The sequence below is a fragment of the Pelmatolapia mariae genome, linkage group LG12 (assembly GCF_036321145.2).
Source record: "Pelmatolapia mariae isolate MD_Pm_ZW linkage group LG12, Pm_UMD_F_2, whole genome shotgun sequence".
In the NCBI taxonomy this organism is placed as follows: domain Eukaryota; kingdom Metazoa; phylum Chordata; class Actinopteri; order Cichliformes; family Cichlidae; genus Pelmatolapia; species Pelmatolapia mariae.
In genome coordinates, this window is record NC_086237.1 from 11008344 (window position 1) to 11027886 (window position 19543).

Consider the following 19543-nt stretch of genomic DNA (forward strand, 5'->3'; position numbering starts at 1 on the left):
ACTGAGATGAATAACAGTGTATGACATATTACATCTTGTCACTATTTATTTGACAAACACTAAGCCAAAACCCAGTGTGGCAATGTGTAAAAAACTAAGTACATTACCATTGCTCAGTAGCTTGTACAACCATCTTTGGTAGTAATAATTTCAAATAGAGTTTAGGGGCATCTTTCCGAACCTAAGCAATGCTGCCATGCTGTTTTTAGAGAGTAGAGACTTTCTCCTGACAACACTTCCAAACAAGACATACTTGGTCATTCTTATTCCATTGATACTGCTATGAATGTTAACATTTAACATGCTATCTAAGGCTTGTAGAGTGAAAAATGCAGCTCTTGTTTTTTTTGCAGAAAAGGGTGGTACTTAAAAATAAAAGGAAAAAATGTTTAACAATAAAAGAAATGACCATGCATTACAATCTTACACAAATATTAGCATTTTCCAAACTTTTTTTCAACAACAAAAAATCAGAATTTGAACATACACTGTGTGTCCATTTTAGACAAACAAAAACAGAGACAGTCTCATGTCTAGAGGACTATTAGACAGAACATGTAAGGCAGTTTGCACCTCTTTACAATTATCTGTAATTTGCACCTTTAACACCAAGTGGCAGCAAACGCTCGCTGGAAGCATGTGTGCCTGCGTTTCAGCTCTGTGGAGCTGACGACATCCAGCTCTTATAAATACTTAATGGCTCGCTGCTGTTGCAGCAGACGTGGAATAAGCGGTGCAGCCCAAATATAACAGTTCAATAGGATGTGGTATTATACTGTTGAGTGTTCACTGTCTGCACATGAGCAGAGCTGCGATGCAGACCAGCATTATTCAGGATGGTCAGGCAGAAGCAGTTTGCATTTTGCAACAGCCTACCTGACTCTAAACCTTGTTGTTTAATACTGGAATATATCAGTAGGTGCCACTGCTGCACTGATTTGCATGACCATCACGGATTTTTTGCATGCGTTTGTAATGTAGAGACCACAGGAGTGAGCTGTAAGAGATTAAATGTACACCTGTACAGGAGATGTTCAAAGAATTCTAAACGACAGATTAGCGACTAAACGGAGGAACTGAAGCTTCTTCTCATTTGCTTCAGCCATGTCTCGCCTGGAGGCACGTCTGACTTATTTTTATCTCCTAATTTAGTTGAATTCTCATAACTCTTCTTTATACGGGTCTTTCTTTATTAGCTTGTGTCTCTTTTATATCTCGCCCTAGTGTTTTATGACTTGAATTGCCTTGTTTTTGACAGGCTCTGTGCTGCAATTTCCTTTAAAACCAGAAAGAGACAATCAATTTTAAAAGTTTTGTTTTTCCTTTGAATAGAATAGAATTGCACACGTACAACAAAATTGTGGAAGAAAGTTGGTAAAAACATTTAGCCATGACTAGAAGAAGTATGTTTTTTCATGGATATAAAAAAAAGTTCTAATATTTTGAAGTCTCACAGAATATTACAGAAATACAACACATTTAATTTTACTGACATTCTGTTTGTTAATCAATACTAATGATGTTTGTTGATGATCGATGCTCAGTCATTAAATTCTGCATTGATTTTGTGGCATTTGGTTCTTCAGCGCCTGCCTTGCTTCACTTCATGCTCTATCTGTTGTTGTTTGTATGGTTATACGGATATATTGTTTTACCAGATGCACCATTGATGTGTGTATCTAAACTTATCTAAATTTATTGCAGTCATTTACCATGACTTGTGGAAAGGAGAGCATGCTGTTTAAAAAAAAAAAGTTTAATGATTCACTGTGTATCCTTTTTCTTTTTAAATTAAGCTGTGACCTAGAAATTCTCTCAAATCACTAAAAGAAGGAAAATGGTTCAGAAAATCACCACACCACACACTCACACACCCACCCACCCAAAGATTAGGACTGCGGTGATTTGAAGGGTGGGTGGGCGAGTGAAGGGCATTATCCTTGGTGCAGAGTGATGCCGTGGACATTCGCTGCACATGTGCCGTGTTACTGTGTTTGTTCCTGTCATGCTACGACTGTCACCCTTCCTGTGGTGCACAGCCAGTCTGCTGTTTCCGCTCGCCTGGCCTCTCTGTGTCAGGCAGCCCAAATTTTGGCTGGGACTCTTCAGCAGCTCCTCCAGAACTGCAGGGCTCTGGGACATCTGCAATGCAGAAGTCTATATATAGCAATGGTGTGAGAGGGAGAGAGAGAGTGAAAGAGAGAGAGGGGGCGAGACATGGTGGTGGTGGGGGGGACAGGAGAGAGGGAAACAAGGAATAAAAAGTGTCCATCTTGAGCTTGCAGAAAGCAGTTTCATGTTTTACCTCCATATCTTGTGAAATTGAAAACTGGGATGCACATTAAAAAAAACTTGTGTGTCTGTGAAACCCACGCACCAACTGAGTGTCCACTCAGGATGTCAGCACACACGGTGACAAGGACACTGAGGAGAGTGTGGTATCTCTCTATTTAACTCACTTAAAAGAGGAAATGTAATTACGTTCTTGCAGAGTCCCAGCAAACAGAGCAGGGAAGGTGGGCTGTATACTGCTGAGGATTTACAGCTTTATCTCGGAGGGGGGGGTCTCGGGAGGGCAGCGGAGGAGGAGCAGGCGAGCGGTTCAATTATGTATGCACCTCCGCAAACAACAGAATCTGCTGACAACAGAGCTCAGCACGCACACAGCAGCATCCCGGCCAAATGAAGGACGGCTGGACAGGCGGACCCGTGGACCACAGGCCTGCAGAGCTGCCGGGGGCATTGATCAAAAACTCTTGAATTTTCAATAAGTCTGCCCTCTGACACGCTCTCTGCATTACTCCTCACCACAGAGGTCTGTGCTGAGTCACGATGCTCCTCTTGTCACTGCTGAGCTGAGTTCAGAATGCAGAGAGGAAAGCTTGAGCAGCAGCACGGGCTTTGCACAATAGCTTTTTAAAGGTCATTCCTCACCTGATGCAGATGTGCACCTCCGCCTACACTCAAAAAAGCAATTTATCACCCTAATTAAATGTGAAGCGATAATTTTGAGTAAAATACAATTGAAATATATCAAATCAAAGGCTTATTTATTTAAATAACTACTCATTAAGGAAAATGTGCTTGGTTTAATCTGAATGTATACAAATCAGGTCAATTTTATTTGACCAGATTCCATTAAACTGAAATTTTTACATTGTATTTATATAACAAGATTACAAGAACTTCTATTTATATGAGCTAAAATCTGCATTTTGCCCATGTGCCCCTGTACATCACTTTATTTATTCATTTGAATGATGTAGCTGTTAAAGACAAAGTTCACCAGTTTGGAAAACATGTAATCTGCATGTTTACTATCTGAATATTCTTATTCTCTTTACGAGCTTTATGCTAACAGTTCCTATTTAACCAGGCAGCTGCGAGTACTTGTAAAAAAGTAACTAATCATATTTTTCTAAAATATCAAATGTCAAATGTTATATACTGATAATAAAGCACCATAGATCGAGTCACATGTAAACTTGTTGGGTCATTCAATAATAAAATGTTCTTTTTCTTTTTACTTTTTTATGTGAGCATCCGTATTATGGGATGTGTCATAGTTTCAATGGCAAAACTGCACCAGTGTGATGTCTGTGATGCAGTATAACAGGAAAACAAAAATTGAAAGGTCCTTTTTACCTGCAGAAGAACCTTGAGAACAGGCTTTCCTGTGTCAAAATACTTTTCTAATATAGACCATTTTTTACACCTGGACATGAAACTTTGAACATTTTTACAGTATGAAGGTACAAATATTTGAATATGTCATGAAATATGCTGAAGTTGTTGTAGTAAATATAATCGGCTGAGGAGGTCAACACTTTCTGCAGATCCAGATGCACTTGCGGGTAGATGTGTGATAAGAAATCCTCCAGCAGAGGCTAAGTTAACCTCAGTGCACTGACTGTATTGATGCAGTAAGATGGTGATGTAAAACTATTGATTGCCCCATACAAGATGTATCATATTGCTTTCCTGAAACTAATACGTGCTCCTTTTTCATCTAATCATCTACTTTGGAAAAAAAAAATCATTCGTCTTTGCTCTTTCCCCTGCTTTCTGACACTTTTATTGATTGTCTCTTTTTTTCTCAGACACACTCGTACTCACACAGAAGACTACAGCCCAGGAGCTGGGGGAAAAACAGTCTCGGGCTGTGATGAAGTTCTTGCTGTTGACAGCTGTGCAGGTGGGCCGGTGTTAGCAGGTGCCATCCATCTTTTACCTCTTGGGGCAGGCAGAAATTGAGATGAGCCAAGAGATAAATATCAGGGTAATCAGGAGCCAGGTAGTCGTATCATTGGACATAGACAGTAAACTGAAGAAAAGTAAGTTCAAGAACAAGTGTTTTTCCTTCTAATAGCTGAGCCTCTTTTAACTAGACCCTCTCTGATGGGTCTCTTATTTGAGGATGAAGGACTGAAACTACAAATAAAATGTATTTAATGTGGCAGTTCACGTGTTACCTTACAATAATTCAATTCAATTAAATTTTATTTATACAGCGCCAAATCAAAACATCAGTCGCCTCAAGGCACTTTATATTGTAAGGTAGACTCTACAATAATACATACAGAGAAAAACCCAACAATCATATGACCCCCTATGAGCAAGCACTTTGGCGACAGTGGGAAGGAAAAACTCCCTTTGAACAGGAAGAAACCTCCAGCAGAACCAGGCTCAGGGAGGGGCGGGGCCATCTGCTGCAACCAGTTGGGGTGAGAGAAGGAAGACAGGATAGAAGACATGTTGTGGAAGAGAGCCAGAGATTAATAACAAGTATTATTCAATGCACAGAGGTCTATTAACATGTAACAAACGGGGACACTAAAGCGGTCGCGCCAGAATGTCGTGCTAAAAAGAAAGATTCTTTAAAATACAAGGGGGAGCAAGCGAGTCAGATACCCAGGGCACAGAGATGAAGCAGGTCTGATCAGAAACAGTTTATTACTAGTCCAGAAAACACCAATAAAAACCATCCTTAAAAACATACACGATAAAAATGTTATTGACAGCTAAAACCCTCCCGGAATAAACAAACCCAATGCTAAAACTAGTAAAAATACAATTTTCTACATTTACTAAAATCCCCTGATGTAATGTCCCACAACCATGGATGCATTATGGGTCCACCAGCGGGCCAGAAATTCCGTTGCATGAGTTGGGTCCATGCCAGCCCTGTCTTAGGCCGACGAGGAGGCGCCTCCTATCCCCCTCTTGTCCTCTCACTGGGCCCACCACATCCCAGCCCAGCTTCCATTTCACACTGGAATCCTCCACGCGATGCCACCATGGATCTCCTCACGTCAGCACCCTGCAAATACACAAATAGGGGCCAGAAAACTCGTCCCGGAAGAGACCCTGGCTTATAGCCATGGCAACCCTTTCCCAGCACAGCTGCACCCAGCATACGACAGTGGGGAAAGCGTTACTCACATATGCCGGCAGAGGTACACCTCTGCCCGGTGGTCGATAACAGGCAGCGTCTCCCACTGTCGCCCTTCTCACTGTCCGAACTGGGACGCCGTGTCACGCTGGCCATCTAGCATTCCTCTTCCAGTCTGGGGCCTCCCTCCTTCAGTGCTCAGCTAGCCTGCTTTTAAAAGGTCTTTACACAGCTGATAGGCCACCTCTGGACACACCCATGCCTCAGCAGGTGGTCCCTATCAGCTAATTTGTCCCATGTGCAGCCAGTCCACAGTGGATAAAAACCATGTCACATAAAACACTAAAAGCCATGCAATAGAAACAGAATAAAACCATGCAAATAAAACGACACTCATATATAAACACTAAAAGTCAGAATAAAACCCATATACAAGATATACACAAATTTCCACTGTGTGACAAACACATAGTGAGTGAGAAAGGTGACTGAAGAACAAACACTCAATGCATCATGGGAATCCCCCAGCAGCCTACACCTATTGCAGCATAACTAAGGGAGGATTCAGGGTCACCTGATCCAGCCCTAACTATATGCTTTAGCAAAAAGGAAAATTTTAAGCCTTATCTGAAAAGTAGAGATAGTGTCTGTCTCCTCTATCCAAACTGGAATCTGGTTCCACAGAAGAGGGGCCTGAAAACTGAAGGCTCTACCTCCCACTCTACTTTTAAATAATCTAGGGACAACAAGTAAGCCTGCAGTGCGAGAACGAAGTGCTCTAATGGGGTGATATGGTACTACAAGGTCATTAAGATAAGATTATTTAAGATCTTGTAAATGGAAGCCAGATTCTGAATTCAATTTTGGATTTAACAGGGAGCCAATGAAGGGAAGCCAGTATAGCAGAAATATGCTCTCTCTTTCTCGTCCCTGTCAGTACGCTTGCTGCAGCATTTTGGATTAATGGAAGGCTTTTCATGGAGTTACAGCAATAATGTGTACATACGTGTCAGCTAATGTGTAAACAATGAAAGCACTCGCCTTGTCAGCTGGGATGTGTCGATGACGTGTCAGCTTCAGTGTCAGGCATAGAAGGAGCAAATGTCAGTCGAGGAGGGGTGGGGGGCATTAAGCACATCGTTTTAGCATCCATCATATACACTATTTTTATACATTTGCACATATTTGTGATGGAAATGTAGCTGATGTGACTGTTCAGCATAAACTGGAATAGGAATATACTCCAGTGGGACTCTCTGGCTTTCTGCATTGCTTTTGAGGTTGTTGCAGGAGTTAATTTGCTTTCATTTTATGTGCCACCTGTTTCCATGAGTGATAAATTCATTTATAAACCTTGGGACATTAATAGCTCACATCTCTTTCAGCATGGCTTCAAACCTTTCTGCAAAGTTAAAACATACCACACAATGTTTTGGGCATAGGTGAGTTCAGACCCTTTTTGTGGTTGCTTGAGCATCCCCAAATTTCACCAGAACACCCCTAAAAATTACTATATTAATAGTATTAATAATATTGTATTTTAGTATTATTTTCTGACACTAGCTGGCAAAAGAAAATTTTAAACACATTTTAACTGAAATATAGGAAAAGTTCAAACTAACATTGTAGTAGACGAGTAGTTTTTCGTGAATTTCATGGATGCTTTGCATGCTTTTCAGTAGCACACTTAAAAAATACCAGTGGACATTCTCCACACAGCATATTGATATGAATGGCAGCATTTTACAGGATTCATATCACTCTAAACGTGGCTGAACAGGAAGGCTGCAACTACACTGATGTGACGGACTACAAATTTATTCTCCAATCCTGAAATTGGGGAACGTGATGCTCCATGCTGAGTCTGCATAATAAAGGCAGGGTTTGTATGATTTCAGAAACTTTAATATAAAAAAACTCTACCAGTTTCCTCCATGTACAGGTCTATGGAGTGGCAGCATGATTTTTTAGTTTCTGTACTGAATAATACTACTTGATTATTTTGAGGACTGCCTCTGTGTGATTAAGAGACTGAAATAATGTTGTGCATGTTTCTCATTTTATCTGCTTCACCATAAATGCTTCTTTAAGCATTTATGGTGCTTAAAGAAGGGGGGGGGGGGTCGTTGATCATCATATCGGTAGCATCTTTTCCTGCAGTGAGTGTAATTATCATATTTCATTACTTCAAGTAACCTTTTCAGCAGCATAATTTGTCACTGTCAGCTTTATCAGTAAGCACTGTACATATATATAGACTCCAGACATTAATTTTACTCCTCATTTACATTTTAAATACAAACTTCTTCAAATAAGTTTGAATCCATGGTTTCCACTGAATTAATAAGATTTAAGTAGCTTAATTAGTTTGCTTTTGTTTAACTATTTTAACAAGAGCTATTTTGTTTATTTAGTTTTTCCTTTTTGAGTTAAAGAAACCATTTTTTTTTTTTAAAAATTCTGATTAATGTTGATTAACTGTTTTGTTGATTAAGTTATCTGCACCTATAAGTATGACTTATATGACTTATGTGTATCTAGTCTGCACTTGTCCAATAATATTTTGGTACATGTGGATGTGTTGGAAAAAGTTTTGATGCTAAAACACTTTGGAGCTCTTAATTGCTTTATTTTTGTTCCATTTATCAGTATATTGCTCAAGTTGTGTTTATCCTTTAAGGAGCAACAGAGCAAAGCTGTGACACCAAGAGTGCAGTGAGTACCTGATTTGTTAACTGTCACCATAGTAGTTTAGCTAGTATGCAGCAGGAAAACCTTTGAGGTGGTTATCAAGTTATCTTGCTGATTTTTTCTTCAATTTGATTCAGGTGAATTTTTATATCATCAAATTACAACAGTTGTCTCAATGCACTTTATTCTATAAAGACCATCCAGTATTCTGGAAAACCTCAACAATCAAACAGTCCCTCATGAGCAAACACTTTGCAACAGTGGGAAAGTAAAGCTCCCTTTAAACAGGAAGAAACCTCAGTCAGAACCAGACTTAGGAAGGTGTATCCATCTGCTAAAATAAACTGGAGGGTGAGGGGAGAGAGAAATGAACCCACCCAGCTGAAATTTCATGGCTTTAAAGGGTTAAAGTCATATGTTGCTTTTATGTCATTTTTAAAAAGTAAAACAAGACCGTAACAAATTTTCTGTAATATGTATAACATGTTATAACTTCCTTATCATTAACAGAAAAATGTTAGCAAGTTACCCAAATTAAATAAAACAAAATGTTAACTTCAGAACTACAGGCATGAATGTTTGTGTGCTTAGCTTTTAGTGAATAAAGAAGACACAGACGTGGTTAAATGCTTTTTGGTTAATAAATGTCTTTATTTGGCTTTGAGAGGAACATCACTGCATGAGAGAGCAGCACGTACAGTCACAGTTGTAAAGCAGAACGGTTTGGAAAGTGTCAGCACTCCTCTACTTCCCCAGAAACAAGTGAGATGCAGGTGAAAACATGATTCTTTTAACTTTCATTTATGATTAAGGCAATTTTTTTTAAATTGAACACACAACAAGCAAAAATCTACTCATCCAGCAGATATTCAAGCTCCGAGAATCAGGCCATGCATTCATATCCGTTGGTTGATTCATTTGTCAATAAAGAAATAATAAAAGCAAGGGAGAGAAATGAAGAAGGACAGTGGCAGAAGGTGATAGAAGAGGTTATGGGGAAAATAGCCCTTTTATGTGACTCTGTATACATAAACCATAAACCCAGGAGAATCTACTCTAACAGACACTTGCAGTCTTGGCTGAGGACTGTCAGCGTCAGCACCACCTGCCTGCTCCTAACACCTACGCTCACCTTCACCTTGTTTCCTGTTTCAGCTACATGAAACCAAAGCACCACCATGTTTATGTGAGGGGAAAGAAAACAAGCTGGTGTGTGAGATGATCTGATAAAGTGTATGACAAATGAATCAATCAAAGGGAGGAGGACTTATATTCCCAAAATATATACAGCAGCAATTGAAACTCTACATTTTCACACCCAGCGACTCTGTAGCAATCTACCTTTCCACCCACCCTTCCTACATGTACATTTATGTTTTTCCAGGTTCCAGGTTTGCCAGTATTGCTGTGCTATGCTGCAGTTAAGAAGGAGGGAGAAAATTAAAGGGGGTGAAATGAAGAACTAAGCAGCGGCTAATGGAAAGGAGAGGAAGCATTCACCTGCTGTGTGAAATGAGGAGTTGGGACTTCCAGTCAGGGCAGAAAATTTCCTGCCTAACAGGCCGACATTCAGGAATGAGCTGGTGACGCTTTGTTCGATGGCAAAATCTTTAACTTACAGGAATTGCCAACTTTTAAATGTAAAAATCAAATAGCACCGTAAAGTTGGACTGGCTGTTTCACATGCTCCAGGATCTGTGCGTTTCTCTTTAAAAGTCTGTGTGCTGACAGGTTTTGATTGCTCTTACTGTGAATATTAATTACCAATGGCACGTTTGCTGTTGCTTGGTCAAAAGACGGATCATTCCCCTTTTCAGACTTGTGAAACTCGGTGGCATCGTGCTAGCTTCCTGCGCTTTTCTCTGTACTCCTGCGACGTAGAGTAGTGACAGCTACAGCAGATTTATGGAAGTGATTTGAACTCTTTTGCCACTGTAGTACTAGCTAGTCTCTAAATCTCCTTTTCCATCTAATAAAGATTGAACTAATCACTTACAGAGCAAACAGAGACTGAAAAACACAGGTGTGAGGCATCTGGATTGTGCAGATGTGTGTGTGTCTGTGTGTGTCTGTGTGAGATGATGTGAACATGAACAGATCCATAGGTGACTGATCGTGGAACGTGGAATGCGTTATTGATGACAGTGATGACAAAAGCAGTTTAGCTCTTGCTGTTCTTCCCGGTGGGGCTCTCCTTCTTCTTCTCCTCTTTCTCTTTTGGCTTCTCCTCCTCCTCTTCCTCCTCCTCCTCACCCTCTTCGCCCTCTTCTCCCTCCTCACCCTCCTCCTCTCCCTCCTCGCCATCTTCTCCCTCCTCACCCTCCTCTTCTCCCTCCTCGTCCTCTTCCTTCTCCTCTTCTTCCGCTTCCTCTTGCTCCTCCTCTTCAGGCTTAGCTCCGGACTTCCTGTAAGCGCCGAGAGTGTAGGTGCGGGCGGACATGTAGGAAAAGCCGGGATAGCCAGACTGGACCATTGCGCCGCCGACAGAGCTGAGGCGACACTCCTCGCCTTCCAGCAGCTTCCTGTGCAGATGGAGAAACAGAGGACAAAAGGTGACGTCACCGCCTACACTGGACGTGCTACTTTTAGATGCTCAGTGCATCCCTCTGAAGGGATCTAATGTCACCGTGATATCAGATGAAGCACCTCTGCTGTCTGTTTTGGTGCTTTTGCAGTTTTACATCATCTTATTTCAGTTGGAAGTGTCTGACTTCTCTTAGTGAAAGCATTAAAATCACATTTTAGGAAAGTAGGTGAGGGAGCACTCCTCTCTTGTGACATGAAGCAAATGTCCCAGGATCATGTTGGGATGTGTTTAAGCTACAATTTCAATTCAACTATTTATATAGCTCCAAATCACAACAGTAGCTGTATATTTTAAGGTAAAGACCCTATAATAATACAGAAGAAAAACCCAACCACCTCTATGGAGATAGTGGGAAGGAAAACGTCCCTTTTTACAGGAAGAAACCTTCAGTAGAACCAGGCTCAGGGGGGCAGCGATTTGCCACCACCAACTGGGGGGTGAGGGGACAAAAGACACACTGTGTAAGAGAGCTAGGGTTAATAATAACTAATGAGTAAATGCAAAGTGGTGTATAAACACATAGTTAGTGAAAAGTGGTCAGTGAAGAGGAAACACTCAGTGCACCATCGGAAGACCTCAGCAGCCTACATCTATTGCATCACAAGTAACAGAGGATTCAGGGTCACCTGATCCAGCCCTAATTATATTTATCAAAAAGGAAAGTGTGTCTCTGTGTGGTCTGTGGCTCTGCTGAGGAGGAGGGGTGGTTCAGCGGGCAGTGCCAGGGAGGCTGTCAGGGCAGCTAGGGCTGTTCAAGTAATCAGACTCTCCCTAACTCACGAGGCCGCAGGGAGCAGAGGGGAGAGCTGTGATGGGAACAAGACCGCTGCAAAGCTGCACAAAGCAGTCTGAAAAGATAAAGCACTGTAATAAAACATCGCCAACTCTGCAACAGTGTATATGTGTCGGTCCTTTGTGTCACACAAAGTCTTGTGTCTAATCTTAAAAGTAGACGAGGCATCTGTCTCCTGACTCCAAACTGGGAACTTGTTCCACAGAAGAGGGACCTACACCTACTCATTTTTAAAAGGTTTATATAAATAAAGTGGAATTTTGCACGCAGTGTGTCCTTAAAAGCAAAATCTAAATGTCAATAATAAACACTTTTCATTATATTAATCACTTCAATAAACAAGATACAGTGTGGTTTCACTCCAAAACTTATAATAAAGGAGTAATAAGCACACAAATGGCGAACAATTAACATCTATAGCATGATTTCAAACAGATTTATGGATTGTGTTGCAGAGATATTTGCTGAAGTTTGTTTGCAAACCAGCTGCCTTATGTAATACATTTTTGTACCTCGAGATGGTACAGTCTAACATCCAGTCTGGCTTCAATCCAACAGGAGGGGAGAAAGACAAAGCACCACACTGAGATCATGCTTAGATTTTTCTTTTAAACAGACTATGATGCTGACCTCTTATCAGTCACTTTGAGAACCAGTCAGTGAACGAAAAAATAAATATATTGTTGAATGAAGCTCTTGACAAGTGACCACCAGCTAGCTGCACTGAAGCTTTTTTTGCAGACAAGTATTGTATAAGTATTGATTTCCATCCTATAGGTATCTGGAAATGATGGAAAATAACACCAGTTGCTACAATGGTCATGTGCTGTAAAACTGAAAGAAAAATCAGCTAAGAGAGACACGTAGCTAAAGCTCCAGAGTGGCTGCTATGTCCCATTTTGAAACTGCCACATCCAATCCTACAATAATTGCCTTTCATGCCAGAGTAAAAGTAGGATGACAACCTCTTTGTGACTAGGAAACATCACTTATTGCCTTGTACATTTTTCTACATTTCGTGACTGATTGGAAGTAGTTGTGTTTGCTCCTCAGAGGTTGCGTGTACAACAAACTCATCCAATCAGTCTCTGGGTTTCCACCTATGACCGTGAAGTGATTGTACAGGTCACTTGGTGGTAGGTGACTTGTCTGCAAACAATTACGGTCTGATACAGCCTAAGTGCAATCACCCTCAAACAGATTGGCAAAGGTTTGCAAATAAGTGTTGTCTAATTTATAAACCCAGACAGATTGAGTGCAACTGGTTAGCAATGACTAAGATACAGATGCAAACTCATAGCAGACTTTATCTTGACACACCAAAGTCACTTGAAGACAGCAACTGAGTGCGAGTGGTTGCGGACCTGGTCTCAGCATTTGAAGCAATGGTTTCATAGCTGAAGATCACAAGTTCACTTGGAACAGTAATTTTGTTGCTGCTGTGATCTGCAAACACTGTTTTTCCTAGTGTGGCAGGGTGTGGTTTGTCACTCAGCTGCAGGGGATGGGTGGAGCAGCGGGTTCAGGGTCTGGTGTCAGGGAAGGCTACTGGCAGATTCCATTGTCTGCAGAGTCAAAGGAAAAAAAACTCCCCTTTCCTTTCCGTATGCTTTGTACCAATTTGCCCTTCAGCGTTTTCGGACGCTCCGCCACGTTCCAGCACCTCAGGGTACTGCATCTGCACGCTGCATATCCTGCCTCCTATCTGGATGACATCACCATCCACAGTGACACCTGGGCAGAGCATGTGCAGCGGGTGGCTGCAGTCTTGGAGTCCCTGAGCCCCTGCTCTACACGTCTAACTTTTCCCTCCCTTTTATTCTACACACTGACGCTTCAAACAGAGGGCTGGGGGCCATGTTATCCCAGCAGGTAAGGGTGGGGGAGGTTGATCACCCCGTCGTGTACATCAGCGGGAAACTGTCAGAACGGGAGGCCAGCACAGTGGGCAGTGGTACATGGAGAAGGAGTTCCTGGCTATCCGGTGGGCGGTCGACTCTCTTCCTTATTACTTCTAGGGCCATCCATTCACCCTCTCTCCAGATCACACCCTGCTGCTGTGGCTCCATCGCATGAAGGATGCCAATGTCCAGATCACCCCCCACGGTTGTAACTGGCTCTCCAGCCTTATAAGTTCAAGGTAGTCCAAAGGCCAGGGGCACAGATGGTTGGAGGGATGGAGCAGCGAGTTTGTGGTGTGGCTGACCCCCATCATCTAATCATGCCCTCTCTTTTGAGTAGGACACCGGGACCTACTGGTGTGCTGTGTGTGCTATCTATGCTGTGCTTGAGACATCAGCTGAAAAAAAGCTGCACAACCAAAGGTGTGGCGATATGAAAACCCCCCACTGTGTGCATCGGGTCCTTTGTCACACCTAGGTTTATAACATACTGTGCTATTATTATTGTATGTATGTTTTCAGCTTAGTTCAACCTGCCAAAATGATGACTGCTGTTCTGTTTGTAATATTACAGACCTGTACGCAGCAATCTCAATATCCAGTGCCATCTTAACATTCAGTAGGTCCTGGTATTCACGCAGATGACGAGACATTTCTCCTTTCGTACTACGCAGGGCAGCTTCCAGCTGCTGAATGGTATCCTGTATGCACAAACAGACACATGCACATATTAGCCAGCATTAGCCTTATGTGACCTATGGCTTTTATTATTAACTCCTCAATTTTGTTAGCTACTTTTTGGTTGTTTTTGTCTGTAAATAATAGGGTAAAGTCTTTTTTAAGGTTTCTAACAATTAGATTAATAAAGGTATAAAAAATACAATTATTTACATACCTGCATCTCACCAATTTCATTGTTATGGCGATCTTCCATCTCTGCAATCTGCCTCTCCAGAGCTTCATTGTGGCCCCTGAGGGCCTCAATCTCCAGAGTCCGGGCCTGCACCTGTCTGCGGTATTCGCTCAGCTCCTCCTTGGAGTGCTTGATGGCATCTTGGTTGCGAGCAGCCGCCTCGGTCACACTGGCAAACTTGGAGCGGTACCATTCCTCTGCCTGGGACTGGTTCCTAGCTGACAGGTTCTCATACTGGGCCCTGATGTCCTTCAGGGCTGCAGCCAGGTCAGGCTTGCTGACATCCATCTCCACTGACACCTTGATTCAAAAAAGTAGAAAGTAAAAATTGTTTGTGTTTACTGTATATGTTGAGTTTACAACTGTAAATAAAATGTAGCAATTTTTTTTTAATCACTCATCCTTATATTTAAGAGATGCACAGTTATAAGCTGTGTACATTTCGAAAACTGCTTTAGCTCACTGATTAGGAATTATAAGTTCATTTTGATCCCAATCAACCATATTATTATATAATGTGGAACCATCATTTTCCACAAACACAGCTTGTTTGAATCTCTGGCTCACGCTGGAAAAGTTTATGCTTTTAATACTCAGTGGGTAAATCTTAGTGTTTCTCTGATTGGATGTCTGTTCTTTGAAAAGTGGTGACTGTAACAACAAACTGCTGAAATCACTGTCACCATGGATGACAAACAAAGCCATTCTAACTCTGGCTTATCTGTAGCTATTAACCTGATGAAAATATCAGCGTGTCATTGTGAATTTCTTTTAAATACTGAATACTGTTAATGCATGTTAATGCGCTTGTGCTGCAGTTAAACTACCCTCTCCTCTAGCGCCGCAACATAAATGTTTAAGGTGAGCGGTGTGCTGATGAGCTGAAGTGGTGGACTGCGGCGCTGATGAATGGACTGCTGACTCAGACATCTCTGCTGCAGAAAGCTGTGCTGCCAATGGCTTTTATGGTACTCAAATTCCCCACAGGGGGAAAAGGAGAACCCCTGGAGAAATCTACGTAGCAACCACCAGTGCGTGACTAACTTAATAAGCACAAGCTCGCAAAGGACGTTGTTTCACATAAAGTTTCTTCTTTTTATCTTGCTCTGTCGACAGCGGGACATAAAAAACATCCCAATAAACATGAAAATAACTCACTCGTGCGCATAAACTCGAGCTACGCGCGTCACACGTGGCTAGAACAAAGTGGGAAAGGGTTTGAACCGCCATACTGCCCTATGAAGGCAGTTTATCACGCTAATATGTAACCTACACGAAACAAGCGCTAGAGTTCGTCCTGCCTGGGACGACCACACCCCTGCGCTATTTCTCCGCATTTTCTCCCCCCTCTGCCCCCTCTTCCTCCCCCTCTCTTTTAGGAAATGGTAGCAAGCTAACGGCGGGCCTTACAGTAGTTTACATGAACTTTATAGTTGACCTTGGTGCAAAGCAGGTAGCCTATCTCTCCGCTGTCGCACTCTCATAATGTCAGTCAGTTTTCTGGGCAATTCTCTACACGAAACGACCGAAAAACAGACCCTTCAAAAACAGCTTTAAGTTGGCACGAGGGGGCGTGAGCACAGGAGCGCGCGGGACACCGCAGGGACGCTCGAGACTCTCCTGCTTTCAGAGAGGGAGGGAGGACAGCGCGTGGTGCTGAAACGGAACTGCAGTGCCATTAATTTTCATGTGCGCACTGTTCAGCACGTCGAAGCGACGTAGAAAAGACGACTGCCGACAGACTTTTACACCCTAACACATCTGTAGGTCACTGCTTTCCCGAACTATTCACAAAAATAAGAAAGAAAAAATGGCGGGTGATTTGTTGTTGTGTTGAGTGCAACAAATCAACAACTTCCTCTGTTGTGCATTACAGACGTTGTAGTTTGTTTGTGGCCACTAAGGTGATTATGAAGTGTAAAAACACTCAAGCCTGGAGAACACATGTGTTCGTGGGTAACACTGTGTTTCTGGTGATATTCTGTGGCTTTAAAACTAGTGGTTAATCGCATTTCTGACCAGTTGACCGTCGGCGGGTGCAATCCTTGCGTGTCTACGGGCAGGCCGTCAGACCCCCGTGGGACGTGTACCTGTGTGGCCTGCAGTGACGCCTGGAGCTCCTGCAGCTCCTCCTCGTGGACTTTCCTCAGGAAGGCGATCTCATCCAGGAGCGACTCCACTTTCTTCTCCAACTCCAGGCGCGCCAGGGTGGCGTCGTCGACGTCCTTCCGGTAGCTCTTCAGGGTGTTCTCCGCCTCCTCCCGCAGCCTGCTTTCTTCCTCGAACTTCTCCTTCATGCGCTCCAGCGTGTCGTTCATCTGCACGCAGTCCAGGTGCATCTGGCTCTTCTCGTGAGTCAGCTCCTCCACGCGCGCTCGCAGCTCGCGGATCTCCTGCTCGTAGAGCTCGTGCAGGCGCGAAGGCTCGCTGTTGCGCTGGCGCAGCAGTGTGACCTCGGCCTCCAGGATTTTGTTTTGCTGCTCCAGGTTGTGCACCTTCTCGATGAAGGACACGAAGCGGTCGTTGAGGCCCTGCAGCTGCTCCTTCTCGTTGGTGCGGATGATCTTGAGCTCGTTGGTGACCGCGGTGGACTGGGTCAGGTCCACCGCGTGGTCCGGCATGGAGGAGAAGACCCGGCCGGCGGCCGCTGTCCGGCGGTAGGTGGTGGTGGAGGAGATCGCTGAGGGGGAACCATAGGTGCGGTGGCTGCTGCGGTATCCCGCAGAGTGCAGGCGGGACGGGCTGCTGCTACCCAGGCCGACGCGACCGGAGCGGGGGGCATCTCCGAAGATCTTCCGATAGGAGCTGCTGTAAATCTCGCTGGAGTAACTCATGGTTCCTTCACCTTGGTTGAATTGGGCCGATGCCTTTGCTCTGCACAGGGAAGTGTGTGTGTGTGTGGAGTTCAGGAGCGTGACAGGATGAGTGTGTGTGTGAGAGAGAGAAAGTGAGATGCGAGTGATGTCTGCCCGGGACAGGTGCTTTTATAGGGAAGGCGCCGGCGCATCATTTGACGCAGCAACAACAGAAGACGAGGGGAAACCTGCAAGCTTTTGCAGAAAGCCTCCACCCTCTGGGGAGACACGAAGTCACTCATGCATCTCCTCCTTTCCGCCCTGCAGCTCCAGCTCAACAAAATCACACTCAAGGATGAGCAGGTTTCTGCACGGTCTTTGCTGTCCGTGCCCGAACTGAGATCAATTAAATCTCACTTTTTCTTTTCAAGTTACCAACTCCTGATCGCACTTAGTGGCACGCGGATAAAACACATCGTAACACAAACAGACACGTGTGTAATCTGAATTACAGCACATTCATTATGCAGCGGGACTGTCTCGTGTTGCCTTATCCATGGTGTCCATTGTAACTGCAGTTTTTTTTGTTTTTTTCTGTTTGTTTTTTTTTTTTTGGGGGGGGGGGGGGGGGGGGTTTCATGTGCTGTCGCAGCAGAATGGGAAATGGGATCGATGTATAGAGCTTTGCCCAGAGTGTGTTTTGGTGGTGCTGCAGTCTGCAGTCAGCCCGCCCCCCACCACCGCAGTGTGAGAAGACGGTATAATATCATATTAGTGGCAACAATGTGCGTAAAGTGTGTAATTTTCTCTGAGGCACTGGAAGTGGAAAAAAGGGGGGGCGGTGGGGGGGGGGGTCTCCTATGTTTCAGTGCTGCGCAAAGCGGTCTCTGGCCTTGGTCCTGATCTAGGCTGGAGACAGAGGCGAAGGACCACGCCCCTGCAAAGTACAGGGCACCCACCCGCGGGACCGCAGCCTCAACAGCTCCGAACACCACAGGAGGCGCCTCCAGTGCTGCTGTTCAAGCTGCCTGTCTGGAACAGATCCCAAGCGCAGACATTGCCAGGTCATCTTAAATCACCTTAAACTACTTTCCATTGGTCTCGTTTCCCCCACAAATTATTATCAAACTGGGGTCAGTGAAGAGTTGCCATAGTCTAAAGCTACAGAAAAATGTTAAGTGAGCAGAAATTGATATTTTATTTAGCTTTATGAATTTGATTGGATTTATTTATTTATCTGCAAATTTGGAAAACAGTGACTTCTAAATAGAACTATTTGCACTGTAGCAAATTATTGTCACATATCATCGGACTTGTTGTTTGGAATGCAAAATTCATTTTTAATACGTCACACTGATTTCAGTCAACCATTTCCAAAGTTGATGCACTGAATTAATCACACGTCATGAGTGACGAGACTTCTCGAATGCAGTTTTTTCCTGAGGGCAGCAGGGGGCGCCCACTCTGGCTGCAAAGGTTAGGCAGATTGTATAGATGTATATGAGAAAATGACCCCGAAGTACACTCTATTACCTTGGTTGATGTCCACAAATGCTAGTTTTCGGTCTTATTAAATATAACATGATATTTATTTTGTAAATTATAGCCCACCTATCGCTTCCCATGTAAACACTGGGACAAACCAAACATGTTGATTGAGTGATGTGAGTAAAGCAGCAGCCCAAAGAAGCTTCATAGTGGAATAAACATTAAAGCAGGGATGCTTTATCTTACCTTACTTTAAGCTTTATAGTTGTGAGAATGATGGTTCAAAGAGCTCAACTCTTCAAAACACCAGCCAACAACCAAAAAAGGAATTCCATGACACATACCTTTATCTTTTATATACAGACTGTGCTCAAAATTGAATTTTATGTGACCACGTTCACTATAAAATCAAAACATTTTGCTTGAATATGCTTGAATGTGTAGGTAAACACACCTGAACACTGTGGGAAATGTCTCAGGGCTGAAGCAGATGTGTCACAGTTTTAATAAGGAGATGAAGATTTTTGAAAACAACTAATTTTGAAATAAGCTCATAACTGAAGAAAGAACAAAAATCTTGAAAATCTGTGTCCATTTGCCCCTGTAGTTTCTAATGAGACAAACAGGTCTTAAAGAAAATTGAGAAAATAAAGTTTATAGTCTAAATATAACAAAATGTTATATTTTAAAGAAGGTGAGTGGAGCAAAAATACAGCTGAACTGAGAGACCGGCCGAGCCACTTTTCAGATCATTTTGATGTTGATTTTGATCCAGGCCTTTCCACAAATCATGTAGTTTAAATAAATAATAATAATATTATCAAAAATCAGAATAAAGATGATGTTTTTCACTTTAACTTTCATATTTTATTTGATGAATGCATGAACACAGACAGAGAGAGACATTTTAATCACTAGGGGGCAACAAAGCACCAACGTTACACTCCTGAGCTCACAGTCTGAACTGATGCTGAGCACGTGTA

At 43.0% G+C, this 19543-nt stretch overlaps 1 protein-coding gene across 1 annotated transcript; it reads right to left on the reverse strand.

Annotated features, from left to right (window-relative positions):
* Window positions 1-8710: 8710 nt before the first annotated feature.
* neff1 (neuronal intermediate filament family member 1) lies at window positions 8711-17248 on the reverse strand. The gene is made up of 4 exons (XM_063489309.1): window positions 16368-17248; window positions 14260-14577; window positions 13941-14065; window positions 8711-10605 (listed from the first exon to the last, which is right to left on the reverse strand). The coding sequence occupies exons 1-4, from the start codon at window positions 17109-17111 to the stop codon at window positions 10245-10247; spliced, it is 1548 nt and encodes a 515-aa protein (XP_063345379.1). The 5' UTR covers window positions 17112-17248; the 3' UTR covers window positions 8711-10244.
* Window positions 17249-19543: the final 2295 nt, after the last annotated feature.

Coding starts and splice junctions, on each gene's coding strand:
- neff1 (XM_063489309.1), bottom strand. CDS start 17,111: ATGAGTTACTCCAGCGAGATTTACAGCAGCTCCTATCGGAAGATCTTC. Junction 14,578..16,367: donor CGTCACTGCAGGCCACACAG/GTACACGTCCCA, acceptor TTTTGAATCAAG/GTGTCAGTGGAGATGGATGT. Junction 10,606..13,940: donor ATTGAGATTGCTGCGTACAG/GTCTGTAATATT, acceptor CCATCTGCACAG/GAAGCTGCTGGAAGGCGAGG.